This window comes from Protopterus annectens, chromosome 3.part0 (assembly GCF_019279795.1).
Source record: "Protopterus annectens isolate FY-2018-M chromosome 3.part0, PAN1.0, whole genome shotgun sequence".
NCBI classification, from domain to species: domain Eukaryota; kingdom Metazoa; phylum Chordata; order Ceratodontiformes; family Protopteridae; genus Protopterus; species Protopterus annectens.
In genome coordinates this window covers 481,061,838-481,083,600 of record NC_056731.1, presented here as the reverse complement: position 1 = coordinate 481,083,600, position 21,763 = coordinate 481,061,838, and the positions used below count along the sequence as shown (strand labels likewise).

At 43.7% G+C, this 21,763-nt stretch overlaps 1 protein-coding gene across 1 annotated transcript in view; it reads right to left on the bottom strand.

Annotated features, from left to right (window-relative positions):
- ADCY1 (adenylate cyclase 1) overlaps positions 1 to 21,763 on the bottom strand; it is a 1,911,278-nt gene that overhangs the window by 244,390 nt on the left and 1,645,125 nt on the right. Inside the window, exon 12 of the mRNA XM_044065602.1 lies at positions 21,672 to 21,756. Within this exon, the coding sequence (XP_043921537.1) occupies positions 21,672 to 21,756 (85 nt within the window). The remainder of the gene's footprint in view (positions 1 to 21,671; positions 21,757 to 21,763) is intronic.

Genomic DNA, 21,763 nt, shown 5'->3' with positions numbered 1-21,763 from the left:
GCTAGTTCGACCCATACACCACCTCCAAGACCAACAGTATCCCTGACATGGACACTACCAACATGTGACTGCTGTTCCACACCTGCAGTTATCCCCTCATTGGTGAATCTGAATATCTCCTACCCACCCTTGTTAGCCACATACCAAGACCACACACTTCACAGCATACACAGTAGATGAGTACTACAACACCGACTACAGATGTCGTATGTCAGCGGTAGTTGTTGTTGTGACACACGTGCAGGTAGACAATGCACATGTAAATGTTGAGACATACCCCAGTGCACATCAATGGCACATACATGACAATGTGGTTCATGCTATTCCACACAGAGCCATGCTGGTACACACCAGAATACAGATGACACTCTGGGGGTGCAGTCCCATGGACATACTTTACAACAAGAGGTGGGGGCTGTTACACAGTGGTGTACCTTCCCATGGGTGGGGTGACTCACTGGTCAGCCTCGGTAGGGCCACAGGATCCCTCATCACATACTCCATAACTAGCCAGGTACACATTACTGCAACACATTCCGAGATGTACCACAGGGCATTATGGCGGTATGTCAGTAGTCGTATGCAATACCCACATCTGCTCACACATACCACTGTCACTCTGGAACATAACAGTAACAGGTGATGTTGGCAACATGCTGTCTGATGGCTTCATTGCTTACATTACACCCTCTCACTCCCTGCAGGGCCACATTCCTTGCAGGTACTTTACGGTGTACCTGCAGTCACACCTACACAGTAGTGACCTGCACTCAATATGTCCTAGGACACAGGCCCCTTGTCACCCTGCAATATCCCAGGCTGTGATGTCCACAGAACTCTGAGCAGCATGTCTCCTCACTGGGACACCATATTCAGTAATAGCCTTGTACCAGACATTGTGGCCCCTGACTGGCACACAGCGACAGTAACACTCCACACAGGTGGCGCCACACTGCACGACTGGGACTATTTCCCTACACACCTCACTGGACTGTTATGCACGGCTATAGGGCACATCATCATGGACATCATTCATCGAGTCTTTGTTGTGCTCCAGTCCTTTGATGCCAGCTGGGTTGGTCTTGTTGGGGCCACAGCATGCCTCCTACACCTGTTGTACACATTTCCTACAGTCGCCTGAGTAGTTGATGATGACACGGGTGTCCACACAGCCTGCACTGTCCTCTCGCTGCCATTCAGCACTGTTTTCCATTCTGGTATTGACTACATACACATCCACCTGCACATCACAACATATGTCTCCGGATGTTATGCAATGTGGCTAATGGATGGGACACACACACTGAGGGTGGCATACCATATCACATACTGCAATCCAGTTACACTTGGCTTACCACAGTCCTCAGTCATGGGGCCCTCATGTTCGGTATATGCTTCCCAGAGGTACAGGCTACCACTGAGGGGACTTCCCTGCCTAACTTTACAGACCACTGCATACCCAGCACCATTGTTGCTCCACCGGCTGATACAGACCCCATCCACAGGTGTCACTGTGACAATTACCGATATGAACATCATGGCCTCTACCTGCATGACACTTGGTGTGAACATCACCTTTGCAGTACACCATCCTCTCACTGGTTATCACATAGGTGTTAGTCCCCTACATACATGTTGCATTGTACATGTTTGTAAGACACATGTATGCCACACACACTCCTGTGATTACCACACTGCCACTGTGGCATGGATATCCTTCTACATGTTCACACATGTCTGTACTGGGTGTGTAGCTGGTACATAGGCACCCGTTGTACCTCTGAACACCGGATGTATACACACATCCATGGGTACAACACCCCGCGTAGGGTGTACCTTACACAACAGCTTTACATAACCCAACATTAAAACGCCATGTTGTTTATTGAGCTACACCTGTTAATGTATGTGGCTTATGTACAGACACCACGTCTGTACACATTTTCAGACTACATACTCAGGGGTGATGTATGCTGCATAAACAGGGCCCATGTCTGCAAATATGTTTATGGATATACTCCACATACATGACATACACAATAGCCACTATGACCATGATGCTCATGGATATGTGCACACACGTGACAGTGTGTGGTATGTGCTTGGGGGTTGCATTCCCAGACCGGATACTCACCATGCTTTGGGACATGATTCCTATGTACATCACACATGGACAGTCAGTAGCAGTGTTCATGTGATACCTTGCTTGCTGGATGGTGGACACATGTACGCCAGGGATCACTGCAGTGGCTGTACTGTGCAGTGATGCAGGTTACACATGGCTCTACTGTTCACAGGACACTACCCTGGCGAGGTGCCACAGGTGTGCACACTGTAGTTGTTACACATTGACTTGCCAGACTGCATGGTACCCCACTATGAACCTGTGCAGCTATTACATGTCCTTTGTGCATGGTTACTGGTATAGCCCTTCCAGTTAGATTGGCTGTAACACTCTTACAATGTCCCGTGACTACGGGCCTTATGTATACTGTTATTGTACACGCCAATCATGTTCATGTTTGTCTGTCACATCTCTTCTGCTATTCTAGTATGGGAGTAATGTTTGCGTCCTTTGCAAATGCACAGAGTGGAGTACATAGTTATTTCATCATAACTGTTTATACATATGTTAAGTACATACTACTCACATCACTATCTGATGCCTCTGTTAGGCATCATATGCCTGTTCTCCTGTGTAACATATCTGACATATCAATCTACTGTACTATACATTACACATGTTTTACATGGTATCCCATAATTCAACCATTACTTGCACAGAGGGTCCACCTTAGACATGTCATTGACCTTATATGCCCATACACATGCGTACTGTTACAGTATATCTACATATACTATCCCCTGCTATGGCACGTACTTATTGGACATACCCTGCCACTGACGGCGGGTCGTATGACATTGTTCTGTTTAACGCCGTCATGTTGCATCCCTTGTGGTGTCTGTGCTATTTACAGTGTGGCCCACTGCTGGACGCACATCTTCTACAAGCATTAGTACGATCAGCGAGACATCACTACATAAATACCATTCCCCACTTTATGCATGGCGGACACTTTTAATTACTGCAAACCAGGCTATGCATACACTGGCATTACATAATACAGAACATACTATACATACAGTTAGTGTTATACATACCTTGATATCGTTCTGGTGTTTCGTCTCTATCTCGCTCTTCTGTATCACTCTTTCAACTGTTATACGGTATGAGCATACATTTTGCATATCTGGCAGGTCATCCTTATATACATCTATACCTGCAACATGTGGTTTACTGCCGCCAATTGGTGCTCCGGTGTGACTAATTATGTGCACTTCAGCTGTGCAGCTACTCCATTCGCCAATTATGCGGCAGCAGTGGGGTATAACTGAATTCTACACCTGGGCATTGGCCATTTGCCCTGCCTTCGGGGAGACGGCCTGTATTGTGTTTTGTTGTGTGTAATTGCAACTGCTTTGTGTAGAGCAAAGTCTATTTTGGGGTCATGTCCCCCGCGGATTGTGTGTGACGGCGTGAGTATGTGGTTCTACCTGTGACTGTTCCTGTCATCCCACCCGTCTGATAAAGGACTATTGCAGACACCTGTAACATCGCCATTTGTTCCATTATACGACGGATACAATTTTGCATGGCGCCTTTAAATGTCTCTCACAAGGTATGTCAATGGTTCAGCAGATGTAATTGACTAACTAGATGTTTGGGCTGTGGTTACGGTCTGAATTGCTATTGTTTACAGTGTGGGGGATGTAGGCGGGTGTACGTAGCATATACGGTTTTGTGGGGCTTGCATTTCTACACAGTCCATATATATGTGTGTGGGCCCATTCCCTAATTACAGTGCTATCACTTAATAGACTTCTGTTACGGGAATTTACTTTGGGCCGTTGTTAATTGGTTTCTATATGGTATGCAGGTGCGGTTGATACTTCCATACCTCCGGATGTACGGCGGTATGTGCAGGGATATTTGTAAATGAACGCTATCCCGTGCATGTCTGTCCTAGATATTTGCAGTCATTGCAGTGGTGTTGGTGTCAGACCCTCTGTCACATGGCTTGCCACCTTTTCATATGGCCATAGTTGGACACTCGCGGGTCACACAGTGGTGTTTACAGGCTGACATATGGCCACGGTCAGTACACAGGATAGCACATACTTTTATCCTCATTACATACCTATTGTTCTTGGTCCTTCACTACTTATCGGTTTGCATGTAACATTTCCATTTCTTACATACAGGCATGAGTATTTCCTGCAACTATTGCATATTATGTGGGACATACTAATGTCCTACACTCACAGACAGTTGCCCCTTCTAATGTTTCATGTCAGGACACACCTGCTCAGGGGGGGCTGTCCCTCCCAATGTGGGACAGGTGTTTACCGCATGCCTAAAGATAGCTATACCCGCACCTACCGTAATCATCTACCTCTGAGTTGCCACTTACAGACACACTATGCGGACACACACACACACTTTAGTCACACGGGAACACACATGGCACCCTCAACACACACATACACAGGCTACATCACTCACAACCACAATTGTACACGATACCTACGTGGACCGCACCACCGACAGCAGTGACTACATGTCCTTACTATCATCCTATTGCTCGCAGTTCTACTGTTCCAGTACTGTGTTCTTTCTGTCTTTCATCCTCCTGGTTACGTGTGTTAGTGTGTGACATGTTCCATAGTTGGCGGTATCCTGTTTATTTATACCTCAAAGGTGTTTCAAATGTCGTCGACCTATCTATATATTTGCAGATGCCAGTGACCCCTTGTATATCGACATATATCACACTATCGCCCTTTCTATCTGTATTATATATGATACATATCTTGGACAGGGGAGGTGACAGGCATGCTACGCCTTTCATTGTGTGTTTGTCAGTGTATACTGTGTTTCCTGGACTCCGCACGTTTGTGTCTGTACCTGTCACATTACACACCTGCCATAGGTTAAGATTACCTCCCATCCCACATTGCGAGGGTCAGTCCCTCTTTGTGCAGTTGTATCCTGCGACATATTTGTGAACATAGCAAATGTCCTGCGACTTTGGGACAAACATATTCCCTATAGTTTATGTCATAGTTGCATGACACACTTATTCTGTATCTGACCCATCTACATGTTACAGGACACGGAACACGTACCTGCGACCATTACTAGACATCTATGCAAATCACTGTCATTCTGGTTTTCATCCTGGCCGGGTGTGTGTCGTCCTGCTGACATCTGGCGTATGTCCCACATTGGTCATTTGAACTGTGGCAACCCTACCGTACGTACATCTTGCCTAGCAATAGTGTTGGGTGATTGTGTACATGACTGCCTGTTCCACTACTGGCAGTGGTCGTTTTACCCTTCAGAGCGGGCGCTATTTGTTCAGGGGTGACTAATGCTGGTGTCACCTGCTCTGTACATCATTGACCGTGATCTGCGCAGTGGTCGGTGACACTTAGCCCTGTTTCGCGAATATCCGTATAGTCGTATTTAAACATCGCTTACCAGCTGTGGGCAACACTTATTCCCGCTAACGTGTGCTACACATATTCTGATGACCTGCATCCAGAATGCATTACCCGTGCCGTCGGGATTATGTTACATCCGTTGTGGGACGTGGGACCTGGAACATGCACGACAGTCACTGCATGTACCACTTGAACATCTGGGGGTTGTACACGAATTATGTCAATTTGTATGTGCAGTACACTACAGCAGTTACTCCACACTACACTCACATGGATGACTCCATTAGTTTACAACTTGATGGGTCCAGTTCATGGTATGTCCATATGATGTTTACTGGCTGTACTCCGGCACTGGGTATGTATATCACAATTAGGTACACCCGATAATTTGCTACACCTTCATACGTCCGTGGATGCTGCATGCCGGGGTGACTAATGCCTGTCATGGGTACATCCCCTGCCTTGACACTACATCCATGATTACATTTTGTGGAGCCCCTCAGTAACGCGGCGGGTAACCCGTGATGACTGTGTGTAGGACAGTGCTTACACACATGTGCTCCCGTGATTGCCTCTTCTCCAGTACGTGACAGTTGCTTACTTGATGTTGTGGCGACGGGTGTCACTGTTTGCCCCGTTTGGTGTTTTGCCTCTGACAATCGGGCATGTACCTACCGATGTACCTGGGAACCTATACACACAGCACCGACAGATGCTGATGGGCGCATCTACTGTTCAGGTGTTGACAGTTCCGTGTTCCCATGGCTGTTGCGTGTACAATGTTTGGGGGCTGCCTATGTAAGATTCCACAGTGGGCCACTTATACATCACAATTTACAGGTAGTCGTGTTTGTGTGCCATCCATTTTACTATGTGTGCAGGTGGGGAGGGGTGTCAGTCCGTGGGAGCCTACACTGTCAAGGTATGTGCTATACTTTCCCTCTTTGCCAAGGCGTAGGCATATTGGGCACGCCTCTGTCTGCCTATTGGGGCTGGCACAGTGTGTCCGTGGTCTGGATCTCTCTGTGCCTGTGTTGGCCTTGGCAGTTGCGGTGGGCTGTGAGGCCCTCCCCCATTATGACCCTGCTGCAGCTGTTTCCGCAGGATCATATTATGTAGCATGGCACATACTATGAATATGTGGGCACACATGCCTGGAGAGTACTGCAAGGCTCCACCAGATGTGTCCAAGCACCAGAACCATGATTTCAGCATCCCGAACACACGCTCTATGATGGTTCTGGTTTGTGCGTGTGCCTCATTATGGCGTTCTTGCATTGGTGTGTGTGCATTTCTGATGGGGGTCATCATCCACGGCTCCAGTGCATAGCCAGCATCCACCACAAGGTGACCTTGTGGGATGTCCCCCCTGACAAATACTGATACAGCTGTGAGGCATGCCAGATATGGGAGTCGTGGTAGCTTCCAGGGCTGCCAGCACACACATCCATGATAATGCCATGGGCATTGCACACTACCTGGCAGTTGATGGAGTGGAATCCCTTGTGGTTTATGTAGCACCTACCCTACTCACCGGGTGGTGATTTAACTTGTATGTGCGTGCAGTCTATCCCACCCAGTACCTCCGGGTAGTTTGCCACACGGTGGAAGTGATGCATATTGCTGGCCAACTCCTCCTGAGTTCGGGGGAAGTGTATATGCTCATTGACATGTGGTAACATGGCATCCAGGAACTGGTGTAGTAACCTGGATGCCGATGCCTGTGAGATCCCCATTATATCTCCAGTTGGCCTTTGAAAGGTACCTGTGGCTAGTATTTGCAAGCTTACACATACCTTCGTGTCCACTGGGATGGGTTCCCCTCTGTTGTTTCTGGTTCTCAGGCGTGGCCAGCACAGCTCTACTATTTGCTATAAGATGTCCCTGTCCACTCTGTAATGCTCTACTATCTCCAGATCATGTAGCCCCTGGTAGGTTACCCTTGGTCTGAACACTCTTCTCCTCCTCCGAGGCCTACGGTGGTTGTCGGCATCATCCTCCACAACACCGTCGGTCTGTAACACATGCTGATGAATCACAGCTATGGCAGCTCCCAACACGTACATTTTAAAAGTTCCCCGTCTGTTTACACCTATGGTGCAGTGTTTGGGAATACACAGGTGTATGTTGGGTGCTTTCACACTTTATACTGTTTTGCTGTGAACACTGATGATGTCATAGGGTATGTACGATAGTGGCTACAGGGTATCTTCTGTGTTTTATTTACGAAACCACTATTGTGCTGCCTTTGGTGTTGCATTACATTTGGATGCCGTGAATTAACTCCTGCCCTTCCGTTTACATTTGTGCACATTACACCTATCAGTTGCTGGCATGCATCCAGCTGCCTGTTTTCATTTCTACTTTCCTAGACCTGGCTTATCTTGCATACTGTGTGCTATTGCCGATCTGCTGTGGGTTTGCTTTGCTCTGCTATGACATTTCTCCTATCTTTGCATTCCAGGTCCTGCACACCTTTCTTTGCAATCCTATGCCTCCCTATCCTGTTTTGCAGGTTTCTGCATGCAGGCTTGTCTACTGCCGTCGATTGGCCGCCATGTGTTGACTGGTGTTAATTGCTCATTAGTACGCCGATTACCCTGCTTCGGCATTTCCTTCTTTTCTTCCCCTGACCTTCCTGTTTGTGCTTTTGTTCGTGGCGCGTGCATCCGCTTAGTGGGTTTCGGGCACGAGTTCATCCCCGTACACATGTGCTTTCGGGCACCATGTGTGCTCTCAGCTAAACAGTTCTATACCCTCCTCCCCACCCCTGTCCTTCAGCTTTGCTTAGCAACGGCCAGGCCAGCTTTGCATTGCTCCAATGTGCTTACTGATACGGTGGCACACCCTCTCTGCTGATGTCATGTATCACCTTTGATACACTCCTCGGTGTTATAGTGCTGCGCCATCAGGTACATCCTTAATCTGGCGGGACGTTTACGATTCAGTATTACCTGCCTCATTTGCATGGCATTGACTACTAATTCATAGTTACAGCGCCGAACACTATTGCGGGCCCCTGGCAACCCTTGCGCCTTGCTTGTGGTGTGCCATGCCTACCATTGCATATTATGGTGCAATCCTAATTTGTCTTTCATTGTGATTTTCTGCCATTTTTATATTTGCACACACATGCCCTGCGGTTGTACTGTGTGTTACTGTGGACATGACATTAAATGTGTTTTGTAGGTGTTGTGCATCTTTTCTTGTGCCATTGGCTGTGTATTTGTCCATTGGCATATGTTAACTTTGTAATACATGAGTGTGGTCCGCTTACATGACTCCGATGTTCTGTTTGGGAAAATGCAAACCATGTTTTATGGTTTACATTTCCTTGGGCTTGCGGTACGCCTGCACCACTTCGTGAACTGCTGTATGCCTTCATTAGCATGGTGCGACACTGCACATGGTGTGATTTGCATACCTATGCAGAGGGCTGCGTAGCTCTGGCGTACGCTGGTAGTGCACGTGGGATTGGTTCGGACATATTTGGCATTATGCCACCTACACTATGCCTGCGCCTGGCGCAAGCTTCACGAATCCGGAGGATTATGTATTCATTTTAATAACAGCATAACAGAAGAATTTTCTAAGTATGTTGATAAAGATGGCATAACATATTTTGGAATAAAATTAAGAATATTAAAGACATAATTAATATAAATTATAAGGCAAGTACTGAGAAGAATAAACATCTTATAATACAATGGCACAAATTTCTATTTACAATGGAGGAAAGACTTCTGATCATAAAAATGATAATACTAGCCAAAATACTATATGTAATACAATAATTAGCTCTACCTGTTCCCAAACTATACATAAAAGAATTCAATTAATTAATACTCAAATTTCTTTGGCATCCTACTAGACCTAGATTGGCACTTAAACATCATCAACGCAACTGGTTTAATGGTGGGATAAGCTTTCCTGATGTAGAAAGTACAGTTGTGTACACTTACCATAAATGTAGATGCTCAAGTGTATTCACTGTTGCAGTCATCACACTTAGGTTATCTGCCTGCAGGTAGCCCTCAGTCAGCCCAAATACCAGAGTCTTGAGATTTCTGCGTCAGATGCTGTCGCTTCTTCCATGACATCAGTTCGTAAGGGGTATAAAACATGCAGCCGACACCATTACATCAGTTTTTCTGGCCCCAGATGTCAGGAGCCCCCAAAATAGGAAGCAATTATATGGTGTGGAAAACCCCCAGTAAAAAGTAAATACCAAGGTTATAAAATATGGCCAAACAAAAAGGATAGGAAAAAGTATAGAGATGTCAGGGGGCTAGAGGGAGGGTAACCAGGACTGCAACAGTGAATACACTCTAACATCTACAATTATGTTAAGTGTATACAACTGTACTATGTTCTTCCTGTTTCACTGTTGCAGTCATCACACTTGGGTTGATTCCCAAAGCTGTGGAGGGGTGGAGGCAGTCAAGAAGCAGTAGGGCTGGCTAGCAGGCCCTGTAAGACTACTGTGGCAAATCCGGCTCTGGATTTAGAAAAGATAGGTAGGTGGTAATGCTTGGTGAAGGTGTGTACAGAGCTCCAGGTTGCAGCTTCCAGGATGTCCCTGGTAGGGACTGCCCTGAGAAATGCTGTAGAGGCTGATGTAGCCCTAGTGGAATGTGTTCTGATGTCCTGTGGTGTAGGTTTCCCATGGTGTTTGTAGCAGAAATGGATGCAGTGTGCTATCCATTTAGAAATGGATGCAGTGTGCTATCCATTTAGAAATGGTTTGCTTTGAAATGGCCCTGCCCTCTGCCCCTGTAGCAAAGCTGACTAGCAGCTGGTCAGATTTTCGAAACTATTTAGTCCTGTCCATATAGAACCTAAGCTGCCTGTGCATGTCCAGGGAGTGTAGGATCCTTTCCCCCTTATTCTGAGGATTAGGGAAAAATGTTGGCAAATGTATGGATTGGTTTAAAGCCACACTAGATACCACCTTGGGCATAAAGGAAGGGTTGGTCCTGAGGGAAACCCTGTCTGCATGGAAGATAATGAAGGGTTCCACGGCCATAAGGGCCTGCAATTCAGACACTCTTCTTGCTGAAGTGATGGCTAGAAGTAAACCTGTTTTCCAGGAGAGGGATTTTAACTCTGCTGTAGCAGCAGGTTCAAAGGGTGGAAGCATGAGCTTCTCTAATACAAAGTTAAGGTCCCAGGCTGGAGTGGGGGCTCTCCTGGGGGGGGGGTCTTACATTTTTGGCTCCTCTCAGGAACTGTTTGACCAGAGGATGATAGAAGAGGGGTGGCTCAGTATAACAATCAGCTGAGATGGCAGAGGCATGAATCTTAATTGAAGAGAAGGAAAGGCCTTTGTGGAGCATTTCTGTTAAGTAATTTAGTATATGAGGTAAGCTGGGCACAGTTGTGTCCATTCCCTGAGACTGGCTCCAAGAACAGTATATTTTCCACTTTTCTGAATAGGATTTTCTAGTATTAGGTCTCCTTGCCTCAAGGATGACATCCAGCACATGTTTACTGAGCGTTGCTGGTGATGAGTTTAGGGGATGAGCCAGGCTGCTAGGTTCAGGGTTTGTAGCTGAGGATGCAAAATCTGGCCCTGCTTTTGGGATAGCAGGGAAGGGGTCTGAGGCAGGTGTCATGGTGGCACTACTGTCAGACTGCGCAAAAGTGAGTACCAGTGCTGGTGTGGCCAGTCTGGTACAATCAGGATTGTCCTTGGCCTGTCTCCTGTTTGATCTTTAGTAGAGCCTTCGAGAGGAGGGGCAGAGGGGGAAAGGCATAGATCGAGAGGTTTTCCCATGTAAAGGACAGGGCATCCACTTTCCATGCTTGGCTGTGGGGATTCCTGCTGTATTATTTGCTCATTTGATAGTTCTGTGGAGAAGCAAAGAGATCCACCTCTGGTGCCCCCCACCAGTGGATCAGAAGCTTGAATGATTTGGGATCCAGATTCCACTCATGTGGGTCCATTAGATTTCTGCTTAAGTCATCTGCCAGAGAATTTAGTTTGCCTGGCAGGAATTGAGATTGCAGGTGCACTTGACTGCTCAAGACTGTGTTCCACAGAGCCATGGCTAGCCTGCAGAGTGGGTAGGACTGGGTCCCCCCCCCCCGCTTGTTTATGTACCACATAACTGTGGCGTTGTCTTTCTTTATCAATAGTTGTCCTGGAAGAATAAGGCATTTGAAGGCTGTCAGAGCATTCTGTACAGCTAACATTTCTTTTTGATTGATATGCAGGTGCATTTGCTTTGGGCTTCATCTGCCTTGAATGCATTATCCTGCCATGTGAGCTCCCCATGCATAGTCTGATCCATCTGCTGTTAGGGTTTGGGTGGCAGGGGGTTGAGTGAAAGGGAGTCCCTTGTTGTGGTAGCAGGCCTCTGCCCACCAAAGAAACTCTGTCCTTAGACAAGGAATGATAGGAATCATTGTTTCCAGGTCCTGAGAATGTTGACACCAGAGACTTTTTAAGTACCATTGAAGTTTCCTTTTATGCAGTCTTGCATATGGAATTAGTAGAATGCAAGAGGCCATGAACCTTAGGGCTTGCAGTATTTTTTTTTGCAGATAGCTGGGTTTGTGTGGCCAGTAGATTGAAGTAGTTTATCAAATAAATTTGTTTTTCTGGAGTGAGGAATGCCATCTGGAAAGTTGTGTTCAAGCTTGCTCTCAGGAATACAATCTTTTGGCTGGGTACCAAGTATGATTTCTTTTCGTTGATGGTAAACCCCAGTGAAGTTAGAAGTCTCTTTACAAATGTCAGGTGCTGGAGTAGCAATTCCTGACTGTCCGTCTGAATCAGGCAATTGCCCAAGTATGGGTAAATTTGAATTTTTCTCTTTCTGCAATATGCAATGGCTGGAGCCAGGCATTTTGTGAATACCCTGGGCACAGAAGATAAGCCAAAGGGAAGTGCAGAGAACTGACAGTGCATAGAGCCTGGCCTGAAACGTAGATATTTCCTGCAAGATTCCCTTACGGGGATGTGCAGATAAGCTTCTTTTTAGTCTAGGGTGCCTAACCAGGAGTCCTTGGCTAGCATGGGAAGCAGCTGTTGGAGAGTAAGCATTTTGAATCTTGGAACCACTAGGAAAGTGTTGAGAATAGACAGATCTAAGATAGGACGCCAAGAGTTTTCTTTTCTGGGTATTAGAAACAGTCTGGAGTAAAAACCTTGTCCTCTTTGCTCTGCTGGGACAGGCTGAAAAGCCTTGATACTGAGAAGCGAAAGTACTTGCTTTTAGGCCTCTGCCCACTGGTTTGGGGAGAGGTCTGGCCATCCGCTTGGGGGTTGGCAGTGAGTGGAAGTAGAATCTGTATCCTTGGGATACAATGTTCAAGACCCATCTGTCCTGGGTAATGTACTCCCAGTTTTTTACATGCAGGGCCAGTTTTCCTCCTAAGGGTGCAAGTACTTGGGCAAGGCTTGGAAGAATTAAGGATAAGTCATTGTGAATTTTTACCATAGGGTGGTGGCTTACAACTCCCTGTTTTTGAGGTGGGAGCACTCCATTGTTTAGATCTGTGCATACCCTGGGAGTGTAGTCTTGGTGGTCTGCTGCCCCTGGGTTTGGACTGAGAAGGTCTGGGAGGGACTGGAAAAGACCAGTTTTTAGAAGGCCAATGCCTACTGAATCTAGGTGGCTGTACCTGTTGGAAATCTTTAACAGTTTGCATAGATTTAGCTTTTTCCTCCATCTTTTTGAGGACTTCATAGGTTCATAGGTTAGTACTAGGCTAACTGCCCTTGCGAGCCATTTTAAGCCTAGCCAGTTATCCCTTGTGAGATCCAAACCCTGCACCTTGTGTTTGTAAGGTAAACACCTTAACCACTAGGCCACCCTCCCAACCCCTTCTACTGCTTTAGTGCCTAACAGACATTCTTGGTTTAATGGAGCATCTAGTAATTTTGCTTTGACACGGTCTGGCAAGATTTGTTCCTTAAGCCAAGCATGCCTTCTAAAAACAGACCCAGTGACAGCAGCCCTGCAAGATGCTTCTAAGGCATCAAAACCACATTGTAAAGAATGTTTTCCAACTTGGTTAGCATAATGCATTAACTATTGTAAATCTTTATGTTCTGCACAATCAGGAATCAACATGATTTTCTTAGCTCTATAATATGTTGCTGATAGTTTAACATATGAAACTGGCAATTTAAAGCCCTGATAGCAAGAGTAGCAGAGGTGTATAACTTCTTACCCCATCTGTCTAGAGCCCTAGAATACCTGTCCGAAGGGGTAGGGTTTTTGGCTGTAGTAGCCTTAATGCCTTTAGGTCCCTGGGAAATGGTCTGTGGATCTGCAGCAGGATTCCTAAGGAGGAATTTGTGGAAGTCATATACTCTGTAGTACCTGTCAGGTTTCCTGGGAGCTTGAGGCAAAGCATCAGGGGTAAGGCTGGCTTCCATGAAGACATCATCTACAATTTCTAGAACAGGAGGGATAGCTAGAGGCCTGTGCTGAGGCAAGTTTAAAAATTCCCTGAGTCTCTTTTTGGAATGTGGGTAGTCCTAGCACTCCCAGCGGAAGTGCTCTTTAAGGGTATGCAGGGTTTCACCAAAGGAAAAATCCTCTGGTGGGGAAGCAAAGGGAATGGAATCCTCAACATCAGAATCCTCATAGGTAGATAAGGATATGTCCTGGTAATCAGAAGGATCATAGTCATAGGACTCATGATCTGAAGAATCAGAAGAAAAATCAGTTCTAGGTCTTTTAGAGAGGGGAAGACTGGCTTCCCCTAATTAAAGTAATAAGGTCTTCAGCCATTCTAAGCATTTGTTTCCGTGGCATGGGGATGTGAGAATGCGCTTTGGTCATCGATTTCCTAGGTGTAGTGCGAACTCTGGGCCTGAGAAATTCGGTATTTTTGGTTTGAAACAAAGTCGTCGGTTTAATATGAACATCAGAAGGCCTGAATACACCCTCAGAAGCCAGTGCCTGCCCAGTGGCTCCGGACCCATCCAAGGTAGAGATCTGCAGGTTCTGTAGTTGAAGAAGCATCTCACGGCATACCAAACTCCGAATGGATCTCAGTAGAGGCCTGCGAATCTGTAGAAATGGGTATAAGGGGCTGCGAAAGCGCCTCACTGAGTACCGGCGGACTGGCGACTAGCTTAACGGAAGCATCATCGGCACTTTTTGACCTATGCAGTCTGTCTCTATACTTACGTTTTTTCGGAAAATCGGTAATCGGAATATGGAGAAGGACAGCGAAAGAATTTAGCAACAAAAATAGCCCAACGACAAATAGTTTGGGTGTTAAACAAGGCACAAACTGACTGCGAGGGACGTTGTGGTCTGGGCCTAAACAGGTGACGCAGTACGAATGAAAATCTCTGTGAGGTATTTGCTTTCCACAGGCAAGACAATTATTATTTTTTTCTGACATCTGTTAGAGCAAGAAAAAAGGATCCCCAACGGGGTACTTATCTTTTAGAAGACTTCAGGTCTGAAACTCAAAAAAAGAAAATTCCAGGAGGTGGCCGACCAACACTTGTGAACTGCATCTGCTTCAGACTCTGCTCGGCAAGAAAAGCTGATGTAATGGCATCGGCTGCATGTTTTATACCCCTGGCGACCTGACGTCATGGAAGCGACAGCATCCAATGCACAAATCCTAAGACTCTGGTATTCAGGCTGACTGAGGGCTACCTGCAGGCAAATAACCCAAGTGTGATGACTGCAACAGCGAAACATGAAGAACATCTATAATCTGTGGCTGCCATCGTTAAAACAATTATCTTGTGTACAAACAAACATTCTGCTAAATGGAAAGATATACAGGAAAACATTATTTTGAAGAAATATCAAGTAAGTTCCACTGTGGCGACCCCTAACCGGGAAAAGCCGAAAGACACAAACAAACAATCAAGTAAATACAAATCATTATAACAAAATTTATAACAACACTTTTCTCTGGTTATTAAAAGACTATATTCTTACATATCAAAAAATGCAAATGCATTCAACTTATTTTACATTGACATTTGCCCATTTCAAAAATCTTGTTTATAGGATACCTGAATATGTAGCATGGTTATTTTTGGTCTATCCTATAGTATATAGCATAGCATATAGCTATGGTCTTTCCTATAGCATAGCATACATCATAAGTGTTCATTATATTTTTTCTTGTATGCACAGGATAATTGGCTGATAAATGTATTGTGCGTGATTTATTAACCTGTTTCCAAACTAAGTTAAGGCACTGTGATGTGGTAACTGTTGAAGCACTCTCAAACTGTAGCAGTAGTATCTATTCTCCTGCTCTATCCAAACTATTGTCAGACTTGTATCTTTTACTCCCCCCTATCTCCTCATTACTTCCTTTAACCTATCTTTGTCTCATTGTACTAGCTTCATCCTCTCTTTTTTTTCTCTCTCTCTGTTCAGAGCACACTCAAGCAACTCTGCAGTCTGCGACTACCACCCCACCCATACAGTCTAAGAAGGAATCAGTACGGTAAAACTAAACAAGGATATACATTTTGAGCCTCAGGAGCAGGGTCAGTCCACTCAGGTATTCTACTTGTATGTGTTATGAGAGTGTAGCTATAACATTAGCAGTGTTTCTTAGTAGTTCTCGGCGTGCTAATGAAACTGACTGTTGTAGCCTTGTGTCCTTCCCCCAGCTAGTGCTAATTCTAGCTGTCTAATAGACAGTATACATTTAATTCAGATCTCTGTGATTACATTAACCATCAAGCAGCCCTCTCAGTGCTTTCTGCACTAGTTTGTATCACTTGAGCCCCACCTGTTTATTTGCATCTCTGTACATTCCCCTTCTTTGCTAATGTATCTCCCTACTCTAATCTGTGCACAAACTGGCTACTAATAAGCATGTCAATATGAAGACACACTCCCGACCTTAATAAACTTTGCTGTCTCGTCTCTCCTTCACTTTACATGTAGAGCTTGAATTATTACTCACCCCCGAGGCCCTCACTAATAGATTTCCACTGATTGCCTCCCTGGTTTTGTTGGTTTCTTTGCATTCCACCTGGTCCCTTGTGCTATCCCCCTCCCCCAATACTAAGTCTATATTAGAATCCTGCTGAGCATGGAGCCATCTTTAAATTTATAGTAATCACAACCACACCCACAGCTCAACCTAACATCACCTCCACCAATCACAGCTCCTCAAATCAGATCACATTACACCACAACCACTTGCTCCACCACAAAATACTCCCAACCACTCTCATTCCCGCTAGGCATTATTACATCACCCCACACTACTTACCCATCCACATATAGTGCAACCCTATAATTCCTATCCACACCTCCACCTAGAACCAACTTAAACTTTATAACTATGACTATCACACAACTAAGTCTAGTCTGTCTTCTCATAATTCTTTATAACTCCACAAGTTATCACTCTAGCAATATTCTTAAACTTAGTAGCAGAACACTATATTACGCACTCTCATATACAGACACTGCACATTATAATATCTGCCCACAATTGTTCAAGAACTACATAACAGACCAATTCAGAACTAAACACATATGCTCTCATTCCTACTCCAAAAACCACAATATTTTCTCACACTCATCACTAAATTCTAACATCTGTATCACCATTTTAACACCAGGCTCACCATAAGTGGGGACATCCACCCCAACCCAGGCCCAAATCCATCTTGTCCAACACAAACTGCTCCAACACAATTGTCAGAACATAATACTCCCACTATCTTCAGCCCTGGGCAAATCAACAACAGCAGCAAAACCAACTATCTTTTAATGCTAAATATTAATATTAGAAGTATCAAAAATAAAATACCTGAACTCCAGGCCACAATAGCACACTACTCCCCAGACATAGTTGCTTTAACAGAAACCTGGCTAAATAAGAACATAGCTAACTCAGAAGTTCTCCCTACCGGCTACAATATCATTAGACAAGACAGACCACTTCATAAAGGGGGGAGGGGGCTGCCTTACTGCATAAGTCCAACTTAACTTTATGCCAAATACCAAACTCTTATCCCTCTCCCAATAATTGGGACATACTTATCTCACAACTTCAACTTCACCCTAAAAAGGTCATCACCACAACTGTGATCTATAGTCCACCTGGTAATATACCTGCTAGCCTCAAAGACTTCTTATCCTAGTGTTCTTCCACATACTCACAAGAAACCCTTATTCTGCGGTTTTTCAACCTAGATTGTTTCACCTGTATATCAGAACCACCAAGTAATCTAATAAATCTCCATGGCTACTAGCAGCTAGTCCAAATTCCAACTAGATGTGATAAATAAATCTAAAAGGGAATCCATTCTTGACTGGGTCCTAACTAACACCCTCACATTGTACCCCCACAAAGGCAGTCTTCCAGACACCCTAATTGACCACAACATAATATACCTTATATGTAGTAGAACAAGCATACGCAAAACCACTAACTATAAATCCACTAGAAACACAAACAATTTCTCTCCTGAGGTCCTCAATACTTTACTCTGTAACTGTGACTGGACCCTCCCTAAAAACCCTCCCACTTGACCAGGCTGTAGCATATTTCAACAAAACATTTCTACAACACCTAGACACTATCGCTCCATTGCGCAAAATCAAGATTAGAACTTCTACAAACCCCTGGCTCAGTAAAGAAACCAAACAAATCCTAAAGTCCAGAGACACTGCCTTGCTTTACTATCAAAAAACAAAGAAACACAAAGCCTAACTAAGTACCAAGAACTGAGTAACCGTGCAAAACATGCATTAGGCTTGACAAAAAAAATCCCACTACCTGACATTACAAAGTAAATACCAACACAGCCCCCCAAAATTTGGAAAAAATGTAAACCAGCTACTAAAATCCACTCAAAAGGCTACCCCCAAACCAACCACCCCTGACACTAAAGTTCCCATCGAAACACAATTCAACTCCCACTTTGTGAACTCAATTCTATCCTTAGTATCACAGGATAGTTCCAACCTTACTATCCCCCAACACAAATAACACTAATACAAGCTTTACCCTCAAAACAGTTTCCACCACTTCAATCAAAACCATGTTCTCCAAACTAATAACCTCATCAACAGCAGTCGACCTACTCCCCAGCTATTTCTTGAAACTGACAGCAGATGCTATTGCTATCCCAATCTCCACTCTCATAAACAGATCAATTGTTGCAAACTATGTGCCCAAACTCTGGAAAATATCCTATGTTACACCCATACATAAACATGAACTTAATAAGTACAGAACTATTGCTATACTCTGGCCAAAATTCTACAAAAATGCATCCATACCCAGGTGCTAAAATATCTCCTAGACAGCAGCATCCTGTCACCTACTCATCATGGTCGCAGACCTGCCCATAGTACCACTACAGCCCTCCTCTGCTTCACAGACACAGTAAACCATCTCAAAAATGAAGGCCTGCAGGTGTCAACTCTTTTTTTGGATATGTCCAAAGCATTTGACACATTCTTGCACCAAATCCTGCTAAACAAACTAAACCAATATCACCTATCAAATTCCACTCTTACCTGGTTCCAAAGCTACTTAACTGACAAGTACCAAGCTGTGAAATGGGAAAATTTTCTCTCTCCTCAGTTGCCCATAACTATAGTAGTCTCACAGGGTTCTATCTTAGGACCACTACTATTCACAGTCTTCACAAATGGCCTCCATGCCTCCACACAGCATGCATCTATCATTCAGTATGCAGATGATACTACAGTAACCTGTGCTGCGCAAAACATTCTCACCCTCCTGCAAACAACTCAACTAACATTCTCTAACGTTGAAAACTACCTTACCAAAGCCCAACTTATCCTCAAAGAAAACTCAGCTTATGATTATAACCAGTTCTAACAAAAACACTTATAACAGTCAATTCACTATCTACTCCACAAATGCTACTGCAATCGCTCCAGTGGCACAGGCTAAGCTATTGGGAATAACCATAGACTCCCACCTAAAATTTGATAGCCATCTCAACTTAACTATTAAAAAAGTACACGCCAAACCGGGATCTCTCTACCATATCAAACCATTTCTTACCAACAACACAAGATCAGCCATTGCTCATTCCCAGCTTCTATCCACCCTACTCTATGCATCTCCCATTCTGACTAATCTCAACAAAACTGAACTAAGCAAAATGGAAGTCTGCTATAACAGAATTGTCCGCTTTGCTGCAAATTGCTCATATAGAACTCATCACTCTACTACTTTGAGACAGCTCCACTGGCTTGAACTGCCCAACCTCCTAACCTACAATCAGCTCTGCCTCTGTCATTCTATCTATTACCTCCCCAATAAGTGTCCTGCCCTCAAAAACCTAGTACAACATCACTCAGCCAAAAGGCCTCTTAGATCATCAAGTAAACTACACCAACAGTTACAATAACTTTGGAGACACACTATATAATAGTTCAGTGAAATGGAACTCTCTCCCCACTAGCATACAAAACACATCGTCAAAAGCCTCCTTTACAAACCTCATTAGGCAACATCTCAAGCAAAGTTGGCAGTGCCATGACTGCTCCCCATGCTAGTGAAAGCGGATAAGGTACACATACCAAACCTAGAGTACTTGATAATAGTTTTCAGTCTTACTCACAAACAGTGGGTAATGTACAATGTATGTACCTTACCTGTGTACTATGTATGTATTCTGCCTATGTTCCAAATTTCAGTTGTACACCACAAATCTATTAATTACCTTTATTTTTAAATTAATATTTTCTTGTTTGTTCTCTCCACTGTAACTGTTGATGTGCTGCATACCATTGTAAACACGTCTATTGTAATTTGTGTGTATACTGATCATGTCTAAATATCTAAATGTATCTGTAATTTTTATATGTGGAGCTTTTCTCCCCGGGATCTGCTGAAAAAGGGCCTTTTTGTCTCAGTCAGACACACCCGGTTAACAAATGTAAAATAAATGTCAGTCACCCTGCTAGTCAGGGGTCCAGGGAAGTAAACAGTGTGGGAAGAAACAGACAGGGAATTGTTATGGCTAGGATTGTATAGGACCTAGGACCGATAGCCTACTACCAACCTATGAACCTATGAAAATAAATAAAAATAAATAAATATACACAGAATAATAGTATTACATTTAATACATGTTCAATAAATAAATTTAAAGAAAAACAACTTACATTCTGGTATCAATTATGGATAGAGAGAAAGTTAATTCTCTAGACTTTATTATCAATAAATGTAATCTGGATAATGAAATGTGGCTAGATGTACAAAACTGCAGATATGCTATGGAAACAAAACTAGCTGTAATGCAAAAAACACTTAGAAATGGGATACCCACACTCATAGATTATTTAATTTTATCTATACATCTACATTTACCAGAGAAAGGTTATCTCTCTAAAATATATAAGATTCTTATAAATAATATACTCTTTGATATAAATATATATATATATATATATATATATATATATATATATATATGTATATATATTTTGGTCTTGTTTAACACTCCAGTACCACTTGTGTTAAAAGACTGGATTATTCCTTGCTCTGGACTCTTCTTACAATAGCAAGAAAGGTGATAACAAAAAATTGGAAATCAAATGTCAGACCGACTATGAAGGAATTCTACAATATAGCATTTGAAACTTGTAAGATGGACATTATGACATTTAAAGGGAAAACTACTAGAACAACCACCGCTTTAAATTCTTGGATGAAACTTAAAAGACTACTACACAGAAAAGTCATTTAATCTCTTATGATATGAAATTTTAATTTAAACAAGTGATTTATTGTAAATTGTATACATGTAGACACCTTGTACATATTTCAGTTATTATACTGTTAATCTTGTTGTAGTTATCTATTGTTGATTAAGTCTTGTGTGTTAAGGGAATTTTGATATAAATTCTATGTGAACATATTTTTTACTAAATTATCTAATAAAAAATAAATAGTAAAAAAAGAGAATACATGCCTGGAAAACTTTAAGGGTTATTTGAACAGTGCATCAAGTCATAAAAGCTGCAGTATGACTTAGCACTGATGTTTCTATTCTGCGCACACTATGCATACTGCAAATTTTGCCTTACGGTATTATTTTTAAATGCTATTGATATGCATTTCTGAATTAATGCAGCCTATTATGAAAGCAACAGCAACAGATTGAAACACATGGCATAGATCATTAAAAACTACATGAAGCATAATAAGGAAATTACCTGGATTTGCGCCACATGTAGGTATATGATGCAAGTAATTAGGAAACATATGCACAACATGAGGAGAATCAGAATTATAGTACTCCTAGAAG